This window comes from Salmo salar, chromosome 16 (genome assembly GCF_965601325.2).
Source record: "Salmo salar chromosome 16, fSalSal1, whole genome shotgun sequence".
In the NCBI taxonomy this organism is placed as follows: Eukaryota; Metazoa; Chordata; class Actinopteri; order Salmoniformes; family Salmonidae; genus Salmo; species Salmo salar.
The window spans coordinates 13,032,608-13,056,337 of record NC_138306.1 but is presented as its reverse complement, the minus strand read 5'-3'; the positions used below and the strand labels follow the sequence as shown (position 1 = coordinate 13,056,337).

Here is a 23,730-nt window from a genome sequence, read left to right as displayed (position 1 = left end):
AGTATAGCTTAGATACAATTTATAATTTGTCACCGGCAACACTGCAAGATAAATTACAATACGACTAGTTAGCTGTTGAATATAATATTCATGTTCAGAATCTTACGTTTCCCAGAACCGATCCTCTCATTAACCTCTGATAAATCAATGGGTATATCAACACACATTCGCTTTGGTTGATATTTTAAGTCTCTTGCTCTCCCTCCCTCTCTCCCCTTTCCTCCCTCCCCACTCTCTGTCACTGTGTTCCCAAGGATGACGTCAGCCGTATTCAGTGCGACCTCCCCTTATGATTTTTTTTTTGTTCAAAACTTTTTAGGCGGTCGTCAAAGACCACTTTGCCCGAGGGAAAAGGAGCGACAAGATTACAGTCTTCTCCCATGGCTTGAGAGAGTACTTTCTGCTAATCCGAAATGCATTAGGCTAATTGATAGTCTTCAACGTAGCAATTGCAACTCGTGAATGTCGGCTGAGTTGTTCCAATGAATGGATTTACATTGAGATTTTTTTATTTTTTTTGCACTTGTTGATTTCAACAAATCCAATCTGCAGTCAAGTAACAAGATAACTCTACCACAAGACAAGAACAAGGCGGATTACGTCTTTCCAAATAATTAAATTATCCATTGGTGCTATTGTTACAACAGGTTGATCTGGGATCTTCTCATTGAATTGAGTGAAGAGGAAGTAATTGGGGTTTGTACATTACAATATAACAAACGTTGTTAGCAGTGCACTGCATGGTTCTTCAGTGGGTCTTCAGTGGGTCTACGGACACGACTTTTGTTGTAGCCTAACTGCAGTTTCAGGGTAAACTTGTAACGATGCCTTTTCGTCCATAGATGTGCATCAAAGCAATTCTAACTGTATTTTCAACATTCCTTGACATAGTCATGTTTTGCTTATTTGCATGCATAAAATGTTTGACCTATGCAGTGCATGCTCGGAAATGTCCATAAAATATTCAAATCAAATATCCTATTCAAACGCCCATCTTAAACTATTAACAAATATTTTACTACACACAAACCTTGAAATCAATGCAACATTGAAAGAGTAGCCTATAATTCATGAAACCTACTGAAAAGTAGCATCTGGCTCTGCTATCTATACAAACCTGTTTTGATGGGCCAACTTCAGAAAACAAATATTTCATTCAAATAATTGACTATTTTTTTCACAGTGTGTGCCAAAGTGTTCAGGCAATAATAAACCGTCTTCGTCATAAGAATTCGCAGCAAGGATTTTAGAGGAGTGGAATGGAAGTTAGGTGAAAATATTAAACGACGTTTCAGAACTTCACCACCGGGCTGGAGATGACAGTGCATGACGGTCGCGGCAGCTCATTATCCCGCTCCCATTCATCCGCCCTTTCATTGCGATGCAAACTCTTTGGCAGTGTCGTTTGTCTCCGCATTGTACTTCAGTTGGGAATGCAATGGTTGTCAGTGCTCTTATTCAGTTTCAAGATAGTTTATTGATGAGCTCTGACTTTTAGCACTTTTCACATTTCAAAGGAAGTCAAGTGTACGCATCCACGACCACGGTTTCAATTTATGGTCTGCGCGTTGCGACACTTTCACCCCTCTTTTAGGTTACCCCACCACGCCACAACCCCCCTCGTTTCTTATTCCACGACACGGAATCTGTTCCATTTGAACAAATGATTGGAACACCCCTAGCCGAGACTGGTTCTCCAAGTGTAAACTAAAATGCAGGCAAGGAGGGGTTGCTTTGGAGTGTACTGAGGTGTCAGACATTCTACAAATGTAGTTCGGGAGAGTGGTCATGACTGCAAAGACAATTGCTTATATTTACGTCCTGTGTTATCTATACTTTAGAAGCCTCGACGCTGCGTCCTGCCTATCATTTGATCCATAGAAAATTAAGAAAGATCATCAGCCTCGGTATTGTACTCATTTAGTCGATAGATATTGTTTGTCATTTTGAGGTAAACAACCAAATCTACCAGATGTGATGTCAGAGTCAACAGCAACACGTGCGAGTTTGCGCTTGCTTCAGTGACTGCACTCTGCCCTTTAGGCTGCTGCCTAAAGATTGTAGGCTATGCAAAGCTTTCAAAAGCTATAGCCTAATAAATCCCTTCCTGAAATAATTCAGTAAACGGAATCTTTCAATTCAGCCTTTAGATGTTTAAAATAAATAAACGTTAACGTATCACACTATGTAAATGGATAAAGCGGTGTTTTATTGGTCTTTATCAGTGGATTATCAGTCGTAAACGATAAAAAAAATGAAGATGGAGTGCAAATGGTTAACGTTGATCCGTTTGAGGTCGGCGCCCAGCATGTGTTCACTGCCCGTACGTCCATTTGCAACTTCAGGTTCATGGTTAGTGTAGGAAATATTGTATGCGTTCCACGACCGTGGAGCCCTGTGAGTTACACTTGCCCTCCCGCCCCACAATAGCATTTTTAAAGGAAATATTCAGAGTATGTATGTGCGCGTGTGTGTGTGCGCGCGCGTTTATGTGTGTGTTTGTGTGTGTGTGTGTGTGTGTGTTAGAGAAGGAGAAATTAACGTCCGTGTGCAGAGTGATTAGTGGGTTTGAAAAGCAAGCTCTGGCTCTGCCCCGTTTCCCGCTCTGGCACCACGAAGTAGGAGGAAGTGTTTCTCTAGAAGATGATGACAGAGGTCAGGCACTGCTAATGGGCCACTGAAGAGGAGTGGAGGCGAGGCACAGACCAGGAACACATACATTAATACACTAGTACGGTCACCAATCAGCATAGGTGCGCTACCCCCTCTCTCTCTCGCTCTCTCTCTCTCTCTCTCTCTCTCTCTCTCTCTCTCACGAGCGCACATTTTCAGTCTCGCGCAGTCCTGACATCCCATTTTATTGTCAATATCTGCTTCCTTCACAGGGATTTCCATCTCTATTCAAGACCACTTGGAAAATATATACAAGGAAAATAATTCGAGGGGGCTATCCAGCACTGCGGCTCCGTCTCTTTTGCGCTCAGACTTATCAACAAGGGCTTTGGCTGCAGTGTACACAGGATGCCTCAGAAAGGTAAGCTCCGATTTCTTGGCACTTAGTACCTACATTTCAGACAGCACACATTGTTCACCCAACCATGCCTACCCCAACCAATCTTACACATTACAGCATTTTAGAGTGAAACATAAAATAAGGCTAAGTGTTGAAAAGGCAAATTACAATTAAGTTAATAACTTGCAAGTTTTTGTGGTAATTTAGGAAGAGAATCCGATTGGCTCATGTTTTCAGTGATAGTTATATCAGCTTTAATGAAGGAACTTCCGTACGCAGACTAGTGGCAGCCTAATTGGAACATTTCAGTCCGCCTCTTTCTTACTCTGGTATTGCTTGAATGCCGTCGTTGGTTGCGGATAGCTTAATGCTTATTTATGACAGGAAAGAGTAAAAAGTCAGGTTATGCCAGTAATCAGTCCAGAGAATGGGGACGCAATGATCCGATGAGCAAGGGTGTCAAGTTGAATCATACAGTCAGACTCACCCGGGCACCATCACAAAAAATGCTCTGTGAACTTTTTCCTAAAGTTCACAAACCCTAACCCTTTTTCATGTATTCAATTACAATTGAAGTAGTCCTACTTACTGAACACAAATAGTCAAGTGGTTTTAACATTTGCAGGATATATAGGCCTATGTGAAAACAGTTCAGAAATCCACTCATAATAAATAATACACGATTAAGCTTAGCCTGTAGCTATTTTCCCATCCAAAATAATGATGATGATGATAATGATTAGAATGAGTCCATATTAGGCTACTTTTTACATGCTGTAGAGGAAACAAGTAGAAGAAAACGCTTTTGACTTCCTGTACAATAGGCCTATTGCTTCATTCTAATTGCAAAAAAAATATATATGGTAGCTATTGGTCTAATGGTAGCTGTGTAACATGTTATTGTTGCTATATGGAGTTGTTCTGCATATAAATGAAGGGAATAATATAGGCCTTACAAGTCTGAAGAAGCATGTTCAATTGAAATTCCAGTAGTTGTGGGTTAAAACGGGCAAAATAAAGATGAGGCCCTCGTATTTTGCGGACTGCATCAAATAAATGATATAATTGTAGCTAGACCTGAACAAAAAGCAAATGATTGGGTTTTCATCATCTCATCTTAGCGTGAAGTAAGAAAAAAAAATAAAAAAAATTATTTGCAAATAGGCTGCTTTCGGGTTAAGTTCATGCTTAAAACATTTGATTATTTTAGACATCAATATCAATATAAACTCGGAGCCCTTTACTTTGCTTTTCCAACATTTTCCATTGCATCATTGCATTTGAAAGCAATTAGCATGAGAAAAATGTAAAGAAATGCTTTGTATCTACACCTATCTACTAATAAACATCTACAATGACTGAACCAATAGCGCATGTAATTATTATAATTTTTTTTTAAAGGATTATTAATTGTGAATTGTAATGATGTCTTAGTTGAATTTACACATTTTCTTTCGAATATTCTCCATTCATAGGAATAACACGTGCTGCACAGCTTAGATGTATAGGCTATTTATTTGTGGATGTACACTGTAAATACACACACAGTCTATCTCCTGTTTAAAAAGGACGTGATAAAAAGGGAGAAAATCAAAGCTTGGACTATTTCCTTAGTGGCCTCCTTTTCGGCAAATGTTTTGAATGGGCTCTTTATGGCAATTGTCTTTTTCCAATTGAGCACCCTACTGAGCTGTTGTATCTTTTTAAAAAACCTTAACCAAACACCAGTAACATAATTATCTCCAGATATTTATAACAATAAATTGCGTTTCTAATTTATAAAATGTTTTAAAAAGCAGAGGGATACGGGCACCGGGTCACGGCAAGCAGCAGTGTAACTGTAGCGGTGTGAGGGGTTTGTTGTTGTGCTGGGCATGGGTGCAGTGGGAGGGGGTTGGTCCCTTCAGCTCTTTGTATTCCTGAGAGTTATTGGTACGGTTAGAACGAGGCTGGGTATATAGTTAGGGAGCCTCAGTTATACTCTCTGGGTTCTGGTGTAGACGCAGAAAGGACGCCATTGTTGAAATTCTGCAGGCTTTGTTGGAGAGCCTTCACCCCCTTTCCCGATTTCACTTTCCAGAGCAGCCAACCGAGGTAGACAGCATATGTCACTTGACGACTACATCTAAAGACGTCTAAACGTATATTACTGAAGTTTTTAATTGTATGGAAAGGGGATGGACTGAAATGTTCATGGCCAACATAACAACAGTAATATTAACATGAAGAGCCCTGAACAATTTTGCGCCTCTTAATATGCAAATTTATTCAGAAATCCTTAATTGTATTTCTTAAAGGTAGCCTACTCTCAATACACCTAAAATACGGTTAAAGCTGATAATATTTAACGTTTTCTCAAATTACTGCAATTCTATTCATCTCATGAAATGGGTTGGAAAATACTGCAGTACGTCTGACTTTATAAAAACGAAAGCTAAGGTGTACTAATAAAATGTTTTGCTTTGTCCATAGGGAGAATATATTAACTAGTGAGAAGCAGATGAGAGAGTCTTTAAATTGTTTTAAGCGGACAGTCCACACTGTTTCCAGGCAAGTTTATACACTGAATATATATATTCAAAAACCGATAGAACAACAGACGATATTATGCTCTCGTATTATAAAATATGAATGAATAATAGCCTAATGCATCCTGAGTCATTCATGAGTAATATACTGCCCACCGTAATTTTCTAATTGCACCAAATCAATGTCTGCGATGTGTATGTTCCCTTTGTATTGTATTAGTCTATTATTATCAGCATGCCAATACTGATCATTGTTATTCTTTTCCCATGACTAATAGAATACTATAACCGGGCCACGTGGGAATCTGGCGTTGCGTCCATGATGCAAAACAGTAAGTTGTGTTTTTTTCTGAGTAACTTGTAACTTGTACTTTGAGCTGGAAAGAGGCAGGTGGCACATGACATTTATGCTGAAGATGTTGGTTTGCATGTCTGTGTAGAATAAGGCCACTACTTTTGGGCTTGTTTAAATTTGCTGAATTAGAAATTATTTTATATATGCTCCTTCTCATATTTTGTTCCACATGGTGGTCATTCTGTCATTGGACTTTGACTAGTATGCTTCTACTAACGTGTACGTGTAAGAACTGAAATAGAGCCCAATATCTGCAACTGTACTATCATATCAGAGAAGAGGCTAGCAGGAAGTAGAAGGCCTAGATTGTTTCATTTATTGGCCAATTGCACAACTTCCAATGCAGTTGTTTTGACACACACACACACAGAAAGAAAGAAAGAAAGAAAGAAAGAAAGAAAGAAAGAAAGAAAGAAAGAAAGAAAGAAAGAAAGAAAGAAAGAAAGAAAGAAAGAAAGAAAGGTTATTCTTGATATGATAAAATAGCATTTCAGAAACGCCTGTTGGGGTATTCCAATTCACGTTGTTCATTATATGCACTAACGGACATTGCAGTCATCTCATGGAGAATGTGGAATGTTTATGAAGAGGTTATCCCTTCTATATAACCACAGTGTGGGCTACAATTGTATTCTTTTGATTAGACGTTGATTTTTATTTTTATTTTTTATTTTTTACGAATGCATTGGACCTATTAACGTTAGGGCAGTATTTACATATTTGAGATGTTATTCAGTAATTCATAATGAATCATGTTGTGTGGTTGGCAGAGTGACAATAAAATACATATATTTTCTTTCTTAATGCTGGACAAGAGGTGTATGACATCTGTAACGAAGGTGTGTGGAATAGCTTACCTCTCATTCTCTTAACTGAACGACACGTTTGTGCTGCAGTGTGCTTTCATATTTATGCCAATACATTGTATTGCCTTGGCTTAGCCTTGAACTTCCTGTATATTTCCATATCAGGCCTAAAATGTATTAAGTTATAGACGTAGGATCAGATGGAAGATGTGACGCTCTACACTTGAAAGACCTCCAACCAAACAAAGCATTTGAATCTAGGTCAGTTTAAGTAGGCCATAGGAAATAATTGAGCAGTGATGTGAAGTCCCATATTCCCTCTCACATTTGAAAAGAAAACGGAGGCCTTCAAAATAAACGCAATAAACAATTTTATTATAGAATTTTTTTTTAAGACCGGACATATTGTGTCTGTTCCTCACCTTTTAAATGAGCCTACCGGCTACCATAATATTAGGCCTAGGCTATATATTAGCATGTAATCAAGATTGTATAGGCGCATGCCATTATTCATATATTGTTACATTTTAATGTGATGGCGATGCTATATGGGGTGGTCTTTTGAACGAAATGCTGAGCAGATATGATTCCGGTGAGGCCTTTGGTTTGTCTGAAGGTCGCGGCTGGCTCTGCAGGCTTTGTGCTAATAACTCCTGGGTGTATATGAAACTGAGCGTCCAAATTGACGCCATATGTTTTCCTATTAATTGACTTGCAATAGAATACAAGGCGCATAATCATTGCCACCCGGCGAGATCGACAGCACTTACCGTTGGGAATTATATAATGATAAAGAATTAGGCCTAACCTTTCTGGTGAAACTTTTATATTATTATCTCTGTGTGGCAGTGATCAAGTGGATTTATTTGAGCACTATACGGGAGGCGTGTTCAAATCCAATAAATCTTCAATATGCTTTTCCCTGCTGACCTATCAAATGAACAAACACAATTGATTTAATCTAATCCTGGAATTAACCTAAAAAAATGACATAGCGAATTGATTTTTTCTTACAGCAGTCTACTCCTAAGCAAATAGCCTATATTTCCACTCTGATTTTGGCTAGAATTTGTGACTTTAGCCCTATGGCAGTAGACAACAAATTCACAAGCACATGTAGCCTAATGTTTTATTTGTAAGGCCTAATATAATATTCTAATTGATGTAGGGCCTACCTATTTTTTTAATTCGTATGTGAAAACAGTAACAAAACAGATATAAAAACAAGGGAGTCTAACGTCTCCAGCAGACGCATAAAAACAGTGTAAATATAGGCTGTGTTGTTTATTTTGCTTGAAAAAAAAAAGAATGTCACTTTTTATATATTAAGAGCGACGCGCGCTCCCATCCTCGTGCCCGCGCACAGCCCCTTGGCTACCATAAAATGAAGCTTCCCTTGAAGGGTAAATGAGTAGGGTCCAATTTAGTCTGAGTGATATCCAAATGCAGACAGCTAGGGTCGTTTTATCATGCTACTATTTGTCGTGATGATGCGATTTTCAAAAGCAGAGCAGTGTCATAAAGTGACATGCCTGCCACAAGTGCTCCAACTGATCTTTTCAATTAGCCTTCCATGCATGATCCAGGGCGACTTCCGCCTATTTCTAGAAATTAAGCTCAAACTTGACGTGCAGCTAGCTTTATTTTAAAGACAAATGTCAGCCAGGCTCATCATATTTTCCCACTCTTCTATATTTGGAGCTTATTTATTGCTAAGGAGCTTGTGCTCTTAGAGTCAATTTAACGTGAGGCTTCGAAGGGAAGGGAGCGCAGAAGTAGAGCAAACGTAGGCGACTACAGGGAGGCTCCTTTTCCATTTGACTTCAGGTTTGGTCTGGTTTTCGGGGCTATCCTAAGCTGGATATTGTTAATTGACTCGCATGAAAGTACTTGTTTACACCAGCGTTTATGATGTTTTGGCTTGTGTAACAAACATCAAGTTTATATACATAGGATTAGGTGATGATTTGTTTGAAGTCTCGACATTATACTGTAATTACAACTTTATAATGCTGTGCAGCAAATAGCATTACGCTATTTGAGCTAAATCTTTGCAAAGATGCGCAAATCTCGGCTCGGTGGGCTAGATATGTTTTGGTCCAGCTCATACCACACCGCTGAGGCTAATCAATGTTCTGCATGTGTGATTAGAACAATATTGTAGAAGATAATGATATTGCGTGCATATCCGGAAAGCATTTCAAACATCTGACAAATGAACAACGGCAATAATTACACACTACGCAAAGTCCAGGGTGATTTCCTCTATGTTTGGTGCTGAACGTTCCGTTTTGTTTAGTCTCTTGTTTCGGCTTGATAACTTTTATTCTTTGCATAGTTAACCACTAAACGCTTGCATCGGAGACATCTGTAGTGAAGTGGCTAGCAGTTTTTAATCACAGCTCTTGATTAGTGGCTTAACTAAAGAGAGTGCAACCCCTGTCTCTGCCCAGGTCACAGCGGAGTGAATCAGCTCGGCGGAGTGTTCGTCAACGGCAGACCCCTGCCCGACTCAACCAGACAGAAAATAGTCGAGCTTGCTCACAGTGGCGCGCGGCCGTGCGATATATCCAGGATTCTGCAGGTGATAACACTGCATTCTTCTCTCTGTCTGCATAGTAAAATGCTTTAGAATAACATTTGCCTTGTGTGATTTGTATTTGGAATATACAACTAAATGCACAATCGACTATTGTTATTTCAAACCGTTTTAAGTTGCAGTTTTGATTTTGGATGGTGAATTACGAATGATGGTTTGTGGTGATGCCAGGATATGTTAGGACACAACCTGCAAACATATCCATCCAAAGTAGAGCTCCACTATCAGATGCATTTCAACAAAGTGCAAGTAAAATTACCGTATACCATTCAAGGTATATTTCTTGTGTTATAGACCCATGGTGATGCAAAAGTCCAAGTGCTGGACAATGAAAACGTAAGCTTAACAATGTTTGTAGTATACACATATATTACACATTAGTCTTGAATAATGTATGTGATTTGTGTCTATTGTTTTCTATTTAGGTGTCAAACGGCTGTGTGAGTAAGATTCTGGGCAGATACTATGAAACAGGCTCCATCCGACCAAGGGCGATCGGGGGTAGCAAACCAAGAGTAGCAACTCCAGAGGTGGTCGGAAAAATTGCCATATACAAGAGGGAGTGCCCGTCAATCTTCGCGTGGGAAATTCGTGACAGACTGCTTTCAGAGGGGGTCTGCACAAACGATAATATACCCAGTGTAAGTTCATTGAGTGTAAGTTACTACTCATACCATTTTATACGCATTAAAAAATGAGTTAAATTACAATGAACAACTGACCTTAATATTGGTTATGATTATGCACCTGTTTCAGAACAATTACGCATCGCGATTGACGACATACATTTAGTTGATATTTGGTTTATTTCCCATTTTGATACCGAGTTTCTTACCCAAATGCATATTGTGAATGTGAGGGTATGCATGCAATTGATGTGACAGATCACTTACAAGCCAATGTGCCGTCACAACCAAGGGAAACGCGTTTAATTAATGTGAAGCATTTTGGGTTTGTCTTTCAGGTGTCGTCGATAAACAGAGTACTGCGCAACCTGGCTAGCGAAAAGCAACAGATGGGCGCAGATGGCATGTATGAGAAGTTGAGAATGCTGAACGGTCAGACTGGGACGTGGGGAACCCGGCCGGGCTGGTACCCCGGAACCTCAGTGCCAGGACAGCCCAACACAGGTAGGAAAATCACTGGATTTGACGTGAGGAGTGAGAATGTCTTTATTAGGTCATTTTATAACGAAAAGTGTTATTATTAGCTATTTTTTTTATTATCATTATAATTATTATAATTATTGTTGTTGTTGTCGTATATCATCATATCAGGCCTAATATTACCGTCATTATTATTATTATTACAAAAAAATAAACAAAATAATATTTCCTTTTTATTTTATTGTTACAACCTTATTAGGCTACATTATTGAAAGTATCAGGGGAATATACTTTTTTTGTTGAACATCTTAGAGGATATCAAAGTTCAGCTGATGTTGTTTGTCACTAATGCATCGGCTTTATTAGTCTTATTTGACTTACGCATGGAACTGAAATTCAACCGCTGTTCTATAGGCCTGTGCCATGCCCCGGAAATGATTCAAAGATTAGGCTACTTGGTATGATTCGACTAATTATTAACTTGCAAATTCTCGACATGTTTTTCGACGAAGTTTTTTTTTACATTAAGGTTGTAATTTCACAATTTAGTCTGCACGATTTAGTCCGCACGATTGATGCATTTCCTGGCCCATACTGTAGGCCTATATCTGGATGAGTTCGTCAATGAGTCCACATTTTCCCCATTCAACCTGCTTTAAGATGAACAAATTTGAAGCAGTGTGCGGTAGGCCTATCTGTACAAAGGATGTTTCTGTCACACTCAAGAATTTGTTATGGGAACAGTTCTGTCGCTATGTAATTGCTCATTAGAGAACGTTTTGTTTCTCATTAAGGCGACATGAATAAGCGTCTAGTTTGAGGAGACAGCTGTAGAAATGTTCCACGGGAGACCCATGGACACGATATGGCACCACTTGCCAATTAGACACGTCAGTTTTAAAAGAACTAAACAATAAAGGATGGACACTATTGAAATACAAATAACAGTTTTTTTTGTCCTTCATAATATCTGCGTTTTTTTGTTGTTGTTAACTACACTTGCCTCGAATGAGGAATCCCCAACAAATAAATTAAGGTGAAAGGTGACCAAGTGCCAATAGTAACACATATATATTTTTACAGCAATTATTATTATTATTAAGTATTATTATTCATTTGGGGCGGCAGGTAGTCTAGTGGTTAGAGCGTTGGGCAAGTAGCCGAAAGGTTGCTGGATCGAATCCCAGAGCTGACAAGGTAAAAATCCGTCGTTCTGCCCCCTGAACAAGGCAGTTAACCCACTGTTCCCCGGTAGGCCGTCATTGTAAATAATAATTTGTTCTTAACTGAATTACCTAGTTAAATAAAGGTGAAATAAAAAATAAGTAGACCCTAGTGTTATCATAATAGTATCCTAATTCTCTAATTATAGACTATTAAGGCTGTTATAAATGAATAATAACGATGATAAGAAGTGCTTCTGCTGTTGTTGTTTGTACTTTGAATGTATCTCTATTATCATTTCTATTCAAAATATGCCCAAAATGTGTGTGTGAACACCACAGCCAGCTATACCAACATCGTATGTTCACTTATGTTCTGCCATAAGTGTCTATACTTCCATGGAGTGCGATTTCAGGGAAATTAAGAATCCATTACTCCGGAAGCATACGGCAGGGTGAGGTCTCAGAGGGGGAGAAATATGGTCTCAATCTGATAAACGCCACGCAACAGTGAATAAAATAGTAGATTCATCGGAGTGACAGGGCCCAAAGAGAGACAACTCTTTCATAAGGAGCGGGTGAAAGCTCTCGCTTGCGAGTTCGTGTTTTTAGAGATCAACGTGACACTTTTTCTTATCTTTTTTTCTTTATAGAGGACTAAAGCTGTCTATGGGGTTTAGACACTTTCTCTTTCAGGGGGTCCCAGAATGTTTTTAGTTTCTATTGCTGAAAGATGCCGCAGTTGGTTCTCTATCTTTTGGCTTGTTTCACGCCTGACTGATTGCGACACGTGATACTAAGGAATGGTTTTATTTCCCAGCGCCTTTTATTAATGAAAACAAATCCCAAATCTAGCGACAGTTGGTCTGACTGAGGGATAATAGAACGCACATTCACTCCGTTTGACGGATTAGCTCCAAAACTATAGCGCGCTGGTCACTGATAATCTTTCTTTTTGGACACAAGAGGGACATTTAAACGGGATAACTTTAATCTTCGCCTATGTTTATAACAATGTAATAAGACACCTTGTTCTGAATAATGCATTTGGTTTTGAAACAACAAATCTGTCAGAAAAGCATCGGCATAACTTCAGAGCAGAGTTATGCTACTCAAATATGAGGATGGGTCTCTGCTGATCAGTCACACAATAAACTGCCAAAGCAGATGTATCTAGGCCTACATAAATAGGTATACCGTTTGCCACGTAGGCATAATGTCATGGATAAAAGGCATGCTGAATAAAGTGTCTAACAACGCCACTGACTGAGGCCCCTCAACTCACAGTTGGTTTCTCTGTCGCCTTTATGTAACAAACGCTGTCTGAGCATAGAGATGTCTCATTCAATGTGTGCAGGTTTTTTTCTTCTTCCATGGCCTAAAGAAGCCATAAATCTGAACTGGAGTTGAACAGGGCATCCTAGGAGACAGTGATTAATGATAGCAGTGCATAAAGGTTAACATACTGAGCTGAAAAGTCTGTTGACTGGAATCCTCCATACAATGAGGGGCACTGCGAGCCTCGAGAGAATCCTTTTGTGGCCTCCAATTGTGTCCTCAAAATTCTGCCCACGAAAGTTTGCCAACCCCTCCACAGACCATGAATTTAATAGTTCCCCTTACTCTCCTGGTATTGTGTGGTCGTGAAAAACTGTTTTTATTCAAGTGTTGTGGTTTATTTCTATGGGTGTACAAACACCCATGTGGAAGAATGTAACATTTTAAAAAGGAAAGTTTGGATTTGAAAGAATTTCATGGAATCTGAATAGCTTCTACCACGTTGTCTTATATTTCAGCACGACAAGCATTGCTACATGGTCATAAAAGATCTAAGCCAAAAAGAATTATTTCCCACTATATTGTATCGCCATTTTCTATAGCCTGATGTAACTAAAAATATCTGGTCAAAATAACACAATGAATTGTCAAACCCAGTCAATATCATTTGGAAGAAGCAGAGAACGCAACAACTCTCAACATTTCATATATTATAAGATAATGTTTTAGGCACAGGCGGGTTTTGTGCATATCCTCATAGGCCTCATTAAACACCAAGCAGCGCAAAAGAAACTCCAATGCAAGAAAATGAAATAATTGCGCCAACAACAGGTGCACCTCCTGGTAGGCATGAAAGCTGAACAAAGAGTGATTGTTTGAATTGATTGATTTATTATTTACTTTTCAGATGGCTGCCCACAGTCAGACGGCGGAGGTGAGAACACTAATTCAATAAGTTCGAATGGAGAAGACTCGGATGAGACCCAAATGAGACTTCAGCTGAAAAGAAAACTGCAAAGGAACCGCACTTCGTTCACACAAGAACAGATAGAAGCGCTTGAGAAAGGTAAATCACACCGCCACTGTCACATGTTCTCGTCCAACTGTCGGCCAAAGTAATCTCATTAATGAGCTGGTGATACTAAATTAGTATATTTTAAGCATAATTAAGGCATCAAGACTGACTCATAACTCGGCCTATTCATTTTGGAACATTACCACAGATTGCTGTTTTCATTGGCATACTTTGAATAACTGTTTCACTGCAAATTAGATTTTTTGACCCACAACTGTAATAGTCTGAATGCTTTTGTAGGCATATTTGATGTATATCACATTTAATTACTTCCATTCCAGTTCTAACTAATGTGCTTTTTTTCAGAGTTTGAAAGAACTCACTATCCAGATGTTTTCGCAAGGGAAAGACTTGCTGCAAAAATTGACCTCCCAGAGGCCAGAATACAGGTACAGTGACCTCTCCTTCTGCCTATTAATATCACCTTGAATTTAGGGATATTGTAATCACATTCAAAGAAGTGACACATCCAACACTAACCATTGAAACATGAATGTGGTTTCAGGTGTGGTTTTCAAATAGAAGGGCAAAGTGGAGGAGAGAAGAGAAACTCCGGAATCAAAGGCGGCAAGCCAGTAACTCCTCCAGTCACATCCCTATCAGCAGCAGTTTCAGCACCAGTGTCTACCAGCCCATCCCACAGCCCACGACACCAGGTTGGAGTCAGTGATCTTTATCTTTAACAAAACGTCTTATTGCATCATGTGCATTCCACCTTCATCTATTGTTGTAGGATCCATTTATGGGATTTTAGAACTGTAGCTTCATCAGCATGTAAAACAAAAATGTGTACACGTGGGCGGTAGTCAGGAGTGCCACACAATCCATTTTATGTTCCTGCAAATCAATGTTTCAAATGGCAATCAGGTGCTGACTGGTCTCTAAAATAAATGTATATATCCTACCCCTGCAGTGTCGTTCTCGTCAGGATCCATGTTGGGAAGACCAGACACAGCCCTTACAAACACATACAGTGCCCTGCCACCTATGCCAAGCTTCACCATGACCAACAACCTGCCTATGCAAGTAAGTACATCGCTGTCAGATCCAATAATAAATGTAGCATTTTGGTGTTTTTTTTCTAATGACTTTGCATAGCATCCAAGTTATTTACCACAACAAATGTAAACCTATACAAAGTATACATACATGTCACAAGTGAATGCTAAGAACTGGCAATGCTGTAGTAAATACTATGTTGAATTTGTAAACTAAATATGATAGTGCATTATTTACGTTCCCATGGCTTAACGTGGCCCATCCCTTAGTTGTTGTGAGCATAGATATGAGATGCTGCTAGGTGACACGTGAATCTGACTGTCATGTGTGCTGTTTACGCCCCCAGGCTCCTGTGCCCAGCCAGACCTCCTACTCCTGCATGCTGCCCACCAGTCCCTCAGTCAACGGGCGGAGCTACGACACGTACACCCCTCCTCATATGCAGGCACATATGAACAGCCAGTCAATGGCAGGCTCAGGAGGCAACTCAACAGGTAAGCAGAGAAACGGGTTATGACAAAATAAACTAAATCCAAGACATTATGAATCACCATTTACAAACATGAGATACATGGTGCCTGAACTGATCCATCGCTCTGTGTTTGTTATGTAAGGTCTCATCTCTCCTGGAGTATCTGTTCCCGTTCAAGTCCCAGGCAGTGAAGCAGACATGTCCCAGTACTGGCCCAGGCTACAGTAGAGACACGACTACCGTCAACGTGTGACTCCTCGGATATTGTCTTGAAAGAAGAGGCTGTCCAGCAGTATTTAATTACAGACGAGAGAAAATAGACTCTAAAAGACACTATTTTGTACTGGGATTGTGCCATTCTCTATCATTCTTTGGAGGCAAAGACTTGAAAAAGAAAAAAAGAGAAAGGACTTCTGTAAAGTGTCCAGTGTAACATCCTTAATGGGGGAAAAAAAATATCTCTGTTCTCCGTTTCCAACTTATGTCATTTTTGGTGTATTTGTATATGGCCATTTGTATGTCATAATGAAAAAACAACAACGTGGATGGACTGTGAAACTGAGTTGTTCCTTGCTTCTGCTGAAAAGAAGATAATTTGTGAAGAATTTTCTGCCATGAATAGTTTTTGTCAACGTATATCAAGAAGCTCTCCCAGTCTGTGTACAGAATGTGGACTCCGGTGAAACAAGTTTGTATCATTCAAAGGCAGAGCTGGACCAGCAGGTACCAGCTGGGTACGAGAAGCCCATTTCTCTGTTCTTTTCTTTTCCAAAGCTTTCTGGCAGAATCATTGTAAATGGAAAGCATTAACCGCTAAAAAAGAGGTGAAAAAAACTTTTGGTAGCTAAAAACTGTAGATTGTGTCTTCGATATAATTCAGTTTGTTATGTCGAAATGTAAGTATTGGTCTTCCCTAGCAGTCTCCCGGACACAATTTCTATAATAAAGTTAATTTCATTTATATTTCTCTGAATATTCTATGTATGTTTTATGCACATTTTCAAGTAATTTCAGTCAATTGGGTTCAAGTTCTTGTTATAGTTGTAGTTAAGAGTTTTACTTTATTCTGTCCTACTAAAACCTTTCACTGCAACAATGCATAGTAGCGCAAGGCCTGCAAGAGTTTAAAGCCTTTTGAGGTTTGCATCTATACATGTCTGAATTAACCATTGTTGAGTGTACAAACAGACCAAAGCCTTTGTATATAATTTATTACACAACCTTCATTTCCTTTTGTAGTCTTCTGTTGCCAATTTTGTAAATATTTTGGTGACTTTTACGTAGTTTTAAATGTTAGTTTATCAGCTAGTCTTTAACTTATGAGCGAAAACCAGACATGTCTTTATAGTGGGTTGACCAGACCTTAGTTTGTCAGCGCTTTTATTTGTCTGACATGAGAGGATGCCGAAAAGTTACTTTTCACGAAAAGTTTTGCTCTACGACCCCCACAAGCTTCATGAGAGTTGCCTGAAGTTGGTGACGCTGACGTACCAACTCCGAATAGGTCTTCTCACAAAATCGCCTGTCTAGTCTGAACGGTTTGAGGTATAAACTATTAGGACCCCACTACCAAAAGCTGAGATTCACACGAAACACGGAAATGTCGTGCACTATGACCCACACAAGCCCATTGCTGGGTGGTGAAAATGAACAAAAGTGAATGAGGGGTAGAATGTGCCAAAAACAAAGGGATAAATATGGGTCTAAAAATAGCTAAATGATCCATGGTATGACCATCTGAAAACAATTCCATATGTTAGCTTAGTAGAACATCCCCCCCAAGGATTAGACTCAAAAGGGTTAGCTAGTAATAAAACATTTATTAAAAAGATAGTTGTCCAAATTATTGGCACCCCTGTTTTGAATACTCCGGCACCCTCCCCTTGTGAGGATAATGGCACTGAGCCTTTTAAAATATATATTTTATGAGACTGGAGAACACATTGGGAGGGATCATAGACCATTCCTCCATACACAATCTTTCCAGATCCTTAATATCCTTCTTTCTGTGCTTATGGACTGCCCTCTTCAATTCAAACCACAGGTTTTCAATGGTGTTCAAGTCCGGAGACTGAGATGACCATTGCAAAATGTTGATTTTGTGGTCAATTAAGCATTTCTTTGTGGATTCTGACGTGTGCTTGGCGTTATTGTCTTGCTGGATGATCGATCCACTTGCGGCCAAGTTTCAAACTCCTGGCAAAGCCAACCAGGTTTCTGGCTAAAATGTTTTGGTACTTGGTAAAGTTCATGATGCCGTTGACCTAACAAAGGCCCCAGGACCAGTGGAAGCAATACAGCGCATTAACAACAATGATCCACCACCATATTTTACAGTAGGTAAGAGGTTCTTTTCTGCATATGCATCCTTCTTTCAACGCAAAACCCACCACTGGTGTGCGTGGCCAAAGAGCTCTATGTCATCTGACCATTGCACCGGTTCCAATCCAAGTGACAATGCCGTTTAGCAAACTAAAGGCATTTACACTTGTTGGTTTCACTCAATAAAACCTTTTTTTTCTGGCAACCATAGATTTTGAGACTTGGTGAACCGAAGATGCGACCAAGTTCTGTATTTCTACAACTTTGGCCAATGGATTTGTCTTTGCTTCCCGTACCATCTTCCTCACTGTGAGTGGAGACAAGATACATTTGCGTCCAATACCAGACAAGTTTACCACTGTTCCAGTGGTTTTTAATCTTCTTAATTGTTGCCCTAATAGTGGTAAGTGGTATATATATATATATATATATATATATATATATATATATATATATATATATATATATATATAGAGAGAGAGAGAGAGAGAGAGAGAGAGAGATATTATTTTTTGGTATTTTTTGGTACCCATTGCCTGGTACTCATTTCCTGATTTATGAAGGTCAACAACCATTTGTCTCTTTTCCTTTGTGAGTTCTCTGCCATTTCCCATGGTGATGGAGGACAAAGGGATTTTACATGTGTAAAGCCATAAACTGAGCTTAACTTAAAATAATGAACATATTAATGCAGATTACATTTTGTTTGATTTTATTTGTAATATTCTTTAGGGGTGGTAATAATTTTGACACATCTTTTTGAGCAAAAATAATTGTATTAGTATAAAATAAGATAATTTCCCAATTATTTTTAGCATACAATATGCTGAGCATTTGTATTATTTATTTTATATGGTCTTGTTTTGCTCATCTTTATCAAGAGTGCCAATCATTTTGGAGGTGACTGTAGCAATTTAAGAGTTTATTTCCAAAAAGCTATATACACCAATTTTTCACATTTGTATTTTTTCATCAAAATTGACTGCGTATGGGTACCTTCATGTCTGTAAATGTTACTGTTCTCAAATTTTTAATTAATAGATTTTAGATGTGTATGAAAATTATTTTTTTTTGCAAAACACTATGTATACATTGTTTAGCTGGAATGTAATTTTCATATCCTGTATATTTGACTGTGATATGTGGTTGTCTCACCTAGCTATCTTAAGATGAATGCACATACTTTAAGCCGCTCTGGATAAGAGCAACTGCTAAATTACTAAAATGACAATTTAAATGTTTTACATACAGATCTCATACCTCTGTATTGAATTATAATTAGTATTTTTTTTATATTGAGGTCACAAATGTATCATTTGTACATTTCTTTATTAAAAATGTACGTATTTGTTACATTTGACTGTGTAAAACCAAGCAGTACTACTGATTTCTCTGAGTGTAACCAGGTTTCCATCCAAACTTTATATGCTAAAAAAATTGTCACGACAGGCCTGATGGAAACAGCTAATTTGTTGGTAAACCTTCCAAATGTCGACAAAGCAAAATACGCCAGACAAGATGATATCTTTAACCATCATACTAAAGTATACTTGCAGTCATGCAGTGATATGTTGTGTGGTCCTCCCACTACAACTCAGGAAAGCATGCAAGTTATTAGGCTACAAGTTACATAAATTATGATGAACTGAAAGTGCACATGATGAGCTTGATGCTCCTTTCCAATACCAATTGAGGGTCTTATTCTGGTGACATGATGATCAATACTTGGCTGCCGTTTGACAAATAAAAATAATCTTGCTCTCATGTTTATAACAATCTGATCCTGTAGGTAGCATACCTGCATATTTGCGAACTGTTGGCTAGAGCGCACTTGCCAAGACAAGAGTGGGCACATTCACTATACAATGCATTTTTTTTCTGTCAAAACCAACAATAGAGTTGACAATGCGATGGAAAACCATTTAACTTGTATTTTTTATTCGGTACATGGGAATTTAACAGCAAAAGTTATTTTTATATGCACTACATCATCACCCACAGCCTTTTATCTGCAACAGGTCTATTTGTTGGATACATATTTGGTGGGAAAATGCAGATTTTGGAATATTTGCATGAAGATCTGGCGCTAATTGGATGGAAACCTAGCTTGTGAGACGGATATAAGGCATTTTTAATTTCTATTATTTGTGTCTCTGAAATGAAACCATCAAGTGATAGATTTTAAACAAACACATCTGTCACTGAATCATGCCATGATTAGATAGTGAAAAAACACACCAATCTCTTTCATCATTTCTAATAACAATAAAAGCTAATTCACAAACATTTCTGAAAATGGATATATAGCGTTTTGGAATGAAACGCTTCAATTGTTATTCTCCTACAAGGCTTCAGGCCATGTCAGCGTGCTACCTGGCCTCAAGCCTCAGTTCTGATGCTGTACAGAAGGATGGTCAGGCATTGGTGTCTAACCTATCAGAAACATTGCACTTCACCCATTTGAATGGTTGAGTTAGTTCAGTCTCTGCTGAAGAATCTCTTCTGTAGTTTTCGATGTAGAGCAAACCTGTGGACACAGAGGGGCTAATGTGTCACCGATCATGGTGCTACTGGACAGTGACACCTGACATTTGTAAAAGTGAGTCAGTTTGGGGTCATGAAAAATAGAGACTGTTCCTTTGTGCTGTCTGATATATGAGACAGGGCAGAGGGGAGAGGAGACCCCAAAGGGACACAGGTAACGCTCGGAAGCACAATGTCAACTGATGATGATGATTTTTTTTTACCATAGCAAGTGACGTTGACGACACTAAACTGGAACCAGTGAGACATCAACACACATCGGCAGCCATCATTATAGAAACAACAACGCTGGGAACATTCCATGTTAAATGATCATGTTCTCTTTCTGAGTAACAGAAAAAAAATCTCCTGCGATTTCCTAAGGCAGTTGGTGGTAGCGGTGAAATTATGCTTAAATTACAGTATCTGATTGACAGCACTGGCATAATAATTATAATGTAATGTATTAGTATGTAATCAACAGTGGACCCGTGGACAAGTGACAACCAGCTGGGATGAGTCAAAGGTGTGAAACAATGGGCAACGCCGATCCCCCTCCTACCGACATGATAATAGTCTCACACCCACTAGACTTACATTGGTAGACTCTACATTTGTAGAGCCCACAATGTGACACATATCACCTAGCCGGGCGTGTGATTTGGTCAGGTTTGGCTCTGTCAGGACAGGAGCAATGTTTCTGCTCAATGGAACACAGAGCTGTAAGAATTCTCTGACGATATTCATGTTGAGCCGGTAGCACGGCCATCACAAAATATTCAAATGAAGCACAGAGATGCGGCTCTGCTGTGTACACGTCTGCCAGAGTTTGATCTGATTCGTTCCCGTGCTTTTGTTGTTGTTGGCGAACAAGTCACCTGAAATAAGGCCTTTTCTTAATGCCCTGAATGGGTTTGTTTTTGTGCAGGTCAAAACCTCATAGAACTAACCCAAGATTTGGAAGATGTGTTATAGGTGTTCCTGTAGGTCCACTGCTGTACTCTTGCAGAGAGCTATATTGATCGTGAGAGCATGGTATGGGAGTGAGGGGGTGTAGTTGGAAAGACTGATTAGCATGGTAGCAGAAGTGGTTTAAGAGAGTAGGCAGAGGTAATACACGTGCATCTTACTTTTGGCTAAATAATGCCTATAGGCCTTTGACCTGTTGGATTCTGCCAAATTGAGTTTTCTGCTCATATGACTAACTGTACATGACAAGTTTGGAGGCAATGTATCTACAGAAAAGGAGGAAGATAGTGGAAGAGGGAGAGAGAGAGAGAGATAGAGAGGAAAATAGAGAAGAAAAGAGGGAGACAGTTTGTCATAGATTTAAATATGACAGGACATGATTATGCTCGGCGATGTCGACCACTGCAGAAGTGCTCACTGAAATACAGAGCCTTCAGAAAGTATTCACACCCCTTGAATTTTCCACATTTTGTTGTGCTACAGCCTGAATTTAGAATTGATTAAATTGAGATGTTTTATCATTGGCCTACCCACAATACCCCATAATGTCAAAGTGGAATTACATTTTTCAAAATGTTTACAAATGAAAAAATAAAATAAAAGCTGAAATGCCTTGAGTCAATAAGTACTCAATCCCTTTGTTATGGCAAGCCTAAATAAGTTCAGGAGAAAACAATTGCTTAATAATAAGTTACATAATAAGATGCATGGACAATAGTGTTTAACATGATTTTTGAATGACTACCCCCTCTCTGTACCCCACACATACAATTATCTGTAAAGTCCCACAGCTGAGCAGTGAATTTCAAACAGAGATTCAACCACAAAGACCAGAAAGGTATATTTTTATTGGTAGATGGGTAAAAATAAGCAGACATTGAATATCCTTTATAGCATGGTAAAGTTATGAGTTACACTTTGGATGGCGTATCAATACACCCAGTCCCTACAACGATACAAGCGTCCTTTCTAACTCAGTTGCCGGTGAGGACGAAAACCGCTCAGGGATTTCATCATGAGGCCAATGGCGACTTTAAAACAGTTACAGAGTTTAATGGCTGTGATAGGAGAAAACTGAGGATGGATCAACAACATTATAGTTACTCCACATAACTAACTTAATTGACAGAGTAAAAAGAAGGAAGCCTGTACAGAATAAAAATATTCCAAAACATGCATCCTGTTTGCAATAAGGCACTAAATTAAAACTACATAAACATTTAGAAAATAAATTAACTTTATGTCCTGAATACAAACCGTTATGTTTTGGGCAAATTCAACACAACACATCAATGAGTACCACTCTTCATATTTTCAAGCATGGTGGTGGCTGCATCATGTTATGGGTATGCTTGTCATTGGCAAGGACTATGGAGTTTTTAAAAATAAAATATAAATGGTATAGAGCTAAGCACAGGCAAAATCCTAGAGGAAAACCTGGTTCAGTCTGCTTTCAACTGACATTGGGAGACAAATTAACCTTTCAGCAGGACAATAACCTAAAACACAAGGCCAAATATATTTACTGGACTTGCTAACCAATATGACTTTGAATGTTCCTGAGTGACCTAGTTACAGTTTGACTTAAATCGTCTTGAAAATCTGTGGCAAGACTTGAAAAGGTCTGTCTAGCAATGATCAACAACCAACTTGAAGAATGTTGTACAATCCAGGTGTGCAAAGCTCTTAGAGACTTACCCAGATAGACTCAGAGCTGTAATCGCTGCCAAAGGTGATTCTAATATATATTTACTTAGGGTCATGAATACTTTGTAAATTTAAATTTTCACTTTTATTTTCAATACATTTGCAAACATTTTCTAAAAACATGTTTTCAGTTTGTCATTATGGGGTATTTTTTTTTAATCCATTTTGAATTCAGGCTGTAACACAACAAAATGTGGAATAAGTCAAGGGGTATGAATAGTCTCCGAAGGCACTGTAATTCCACACTGTTAGCGCATCAGAGAAACAAACCGTTCCATCGTGTTTATGCAGATGTGTATAACACAATAAACTAAATACAGAGAGCAAAATGCCTGATTTTACTACAAACTAACATCCGGTGAAGGCAGGTGAAGAGCATTCCAGTGTTTCGTTACCCTACTGTGTTTATGCTAAACAAGTAATTCTCTAACCAGGTTGACAATTAAAATACCAAATGGAAAGCAACCCATTCCCTGGAATTGGCAAAAGGAGGGGAACACACGTAGGCTACTCTTCTTATCAATGCTGAAGCTTCCAGTGTTTATATATACAGGTTGGAACAACATTACAAAGTTTGTGTGTGTGTGTGGACATACAGACATTAGCCAAAAGTTTACATTGATAATCCCAAATTGGAACCCCAGTCAGATTGACAGTCATTGGAGTGTAGAGGTGGCTAACTCCACACCAGCAGCACTAAACTTCCCCCGAGCAGGCCAGTGCCAACAGTCATAACAAAGCGACAGTTTAGGACAATATGCAAAAATACGATTTTTAGATAAATGGATTTAAAGTTCCAAACTCTTATTGGTTTG

The 23,730-nt window shown here is 38.9% G+C and overlaps 1 protein-coding gene across 16 annotated transcripts; it reads left to right on the top strand.

Annotated features, from left to right (window-relative positions):
* The first annotated feature begins 328 nt into the window (after positions 1–328).
* On the top strand, positions 329–16,357 carry LOC106573232 (paired box protein Pax-6). 16 transcript variants are annotated; one of them, XM_082962530.1, is made up of 15 exons: positions 329–696; positions 2,886–3,034; positions 5,486–5,563; positions 5,820–5,873; positions 6,712–6,735; positions 9,156–9,286; positions 9,596–9,637; positions 9,727–9,957; positions 10,266–10,431; positions 13,756–13,914; positions 14,230–14,312; positions 14,429–14,585; positions 14,837–14,949; positions 15,269–15,416; positions 15,537–16,357. In XM_082962530.1, the coding sequence occupies exons 4-15, from the start codon at positions 5,861–5,863 to the stop codon at positions 15,620–15,622; spliced, it is 1,353 nt and encodes a 450-aa protein (XP_082818656.1). In that variant the 5' UTR covers positions 329–696; positions 2,886–3,034; positions 5,486–5,563; positions 5,820–5,860; the 3' UTR covers positions 15,623–16,357. The 16 variants fall into 16 exon arrangements, with proteins under 16 accessions (XP_082818656.1, XP_045552883.1, XP_045552882.1 ...); XM_045696927.2 differs by lacking the exon at positions 5,486–5,563 and having other exon boundaries at positions 9,727–9,942; positions 14,429–14,579; XM_045696926.2 differs by lacking the exon at positions 5,486–5,563 and having other exon boundaries at positions 9,727–9,942.
* The last annotated feature ends 7,373 nt before the right edge of the window (positions 16,358–23,730 follow it).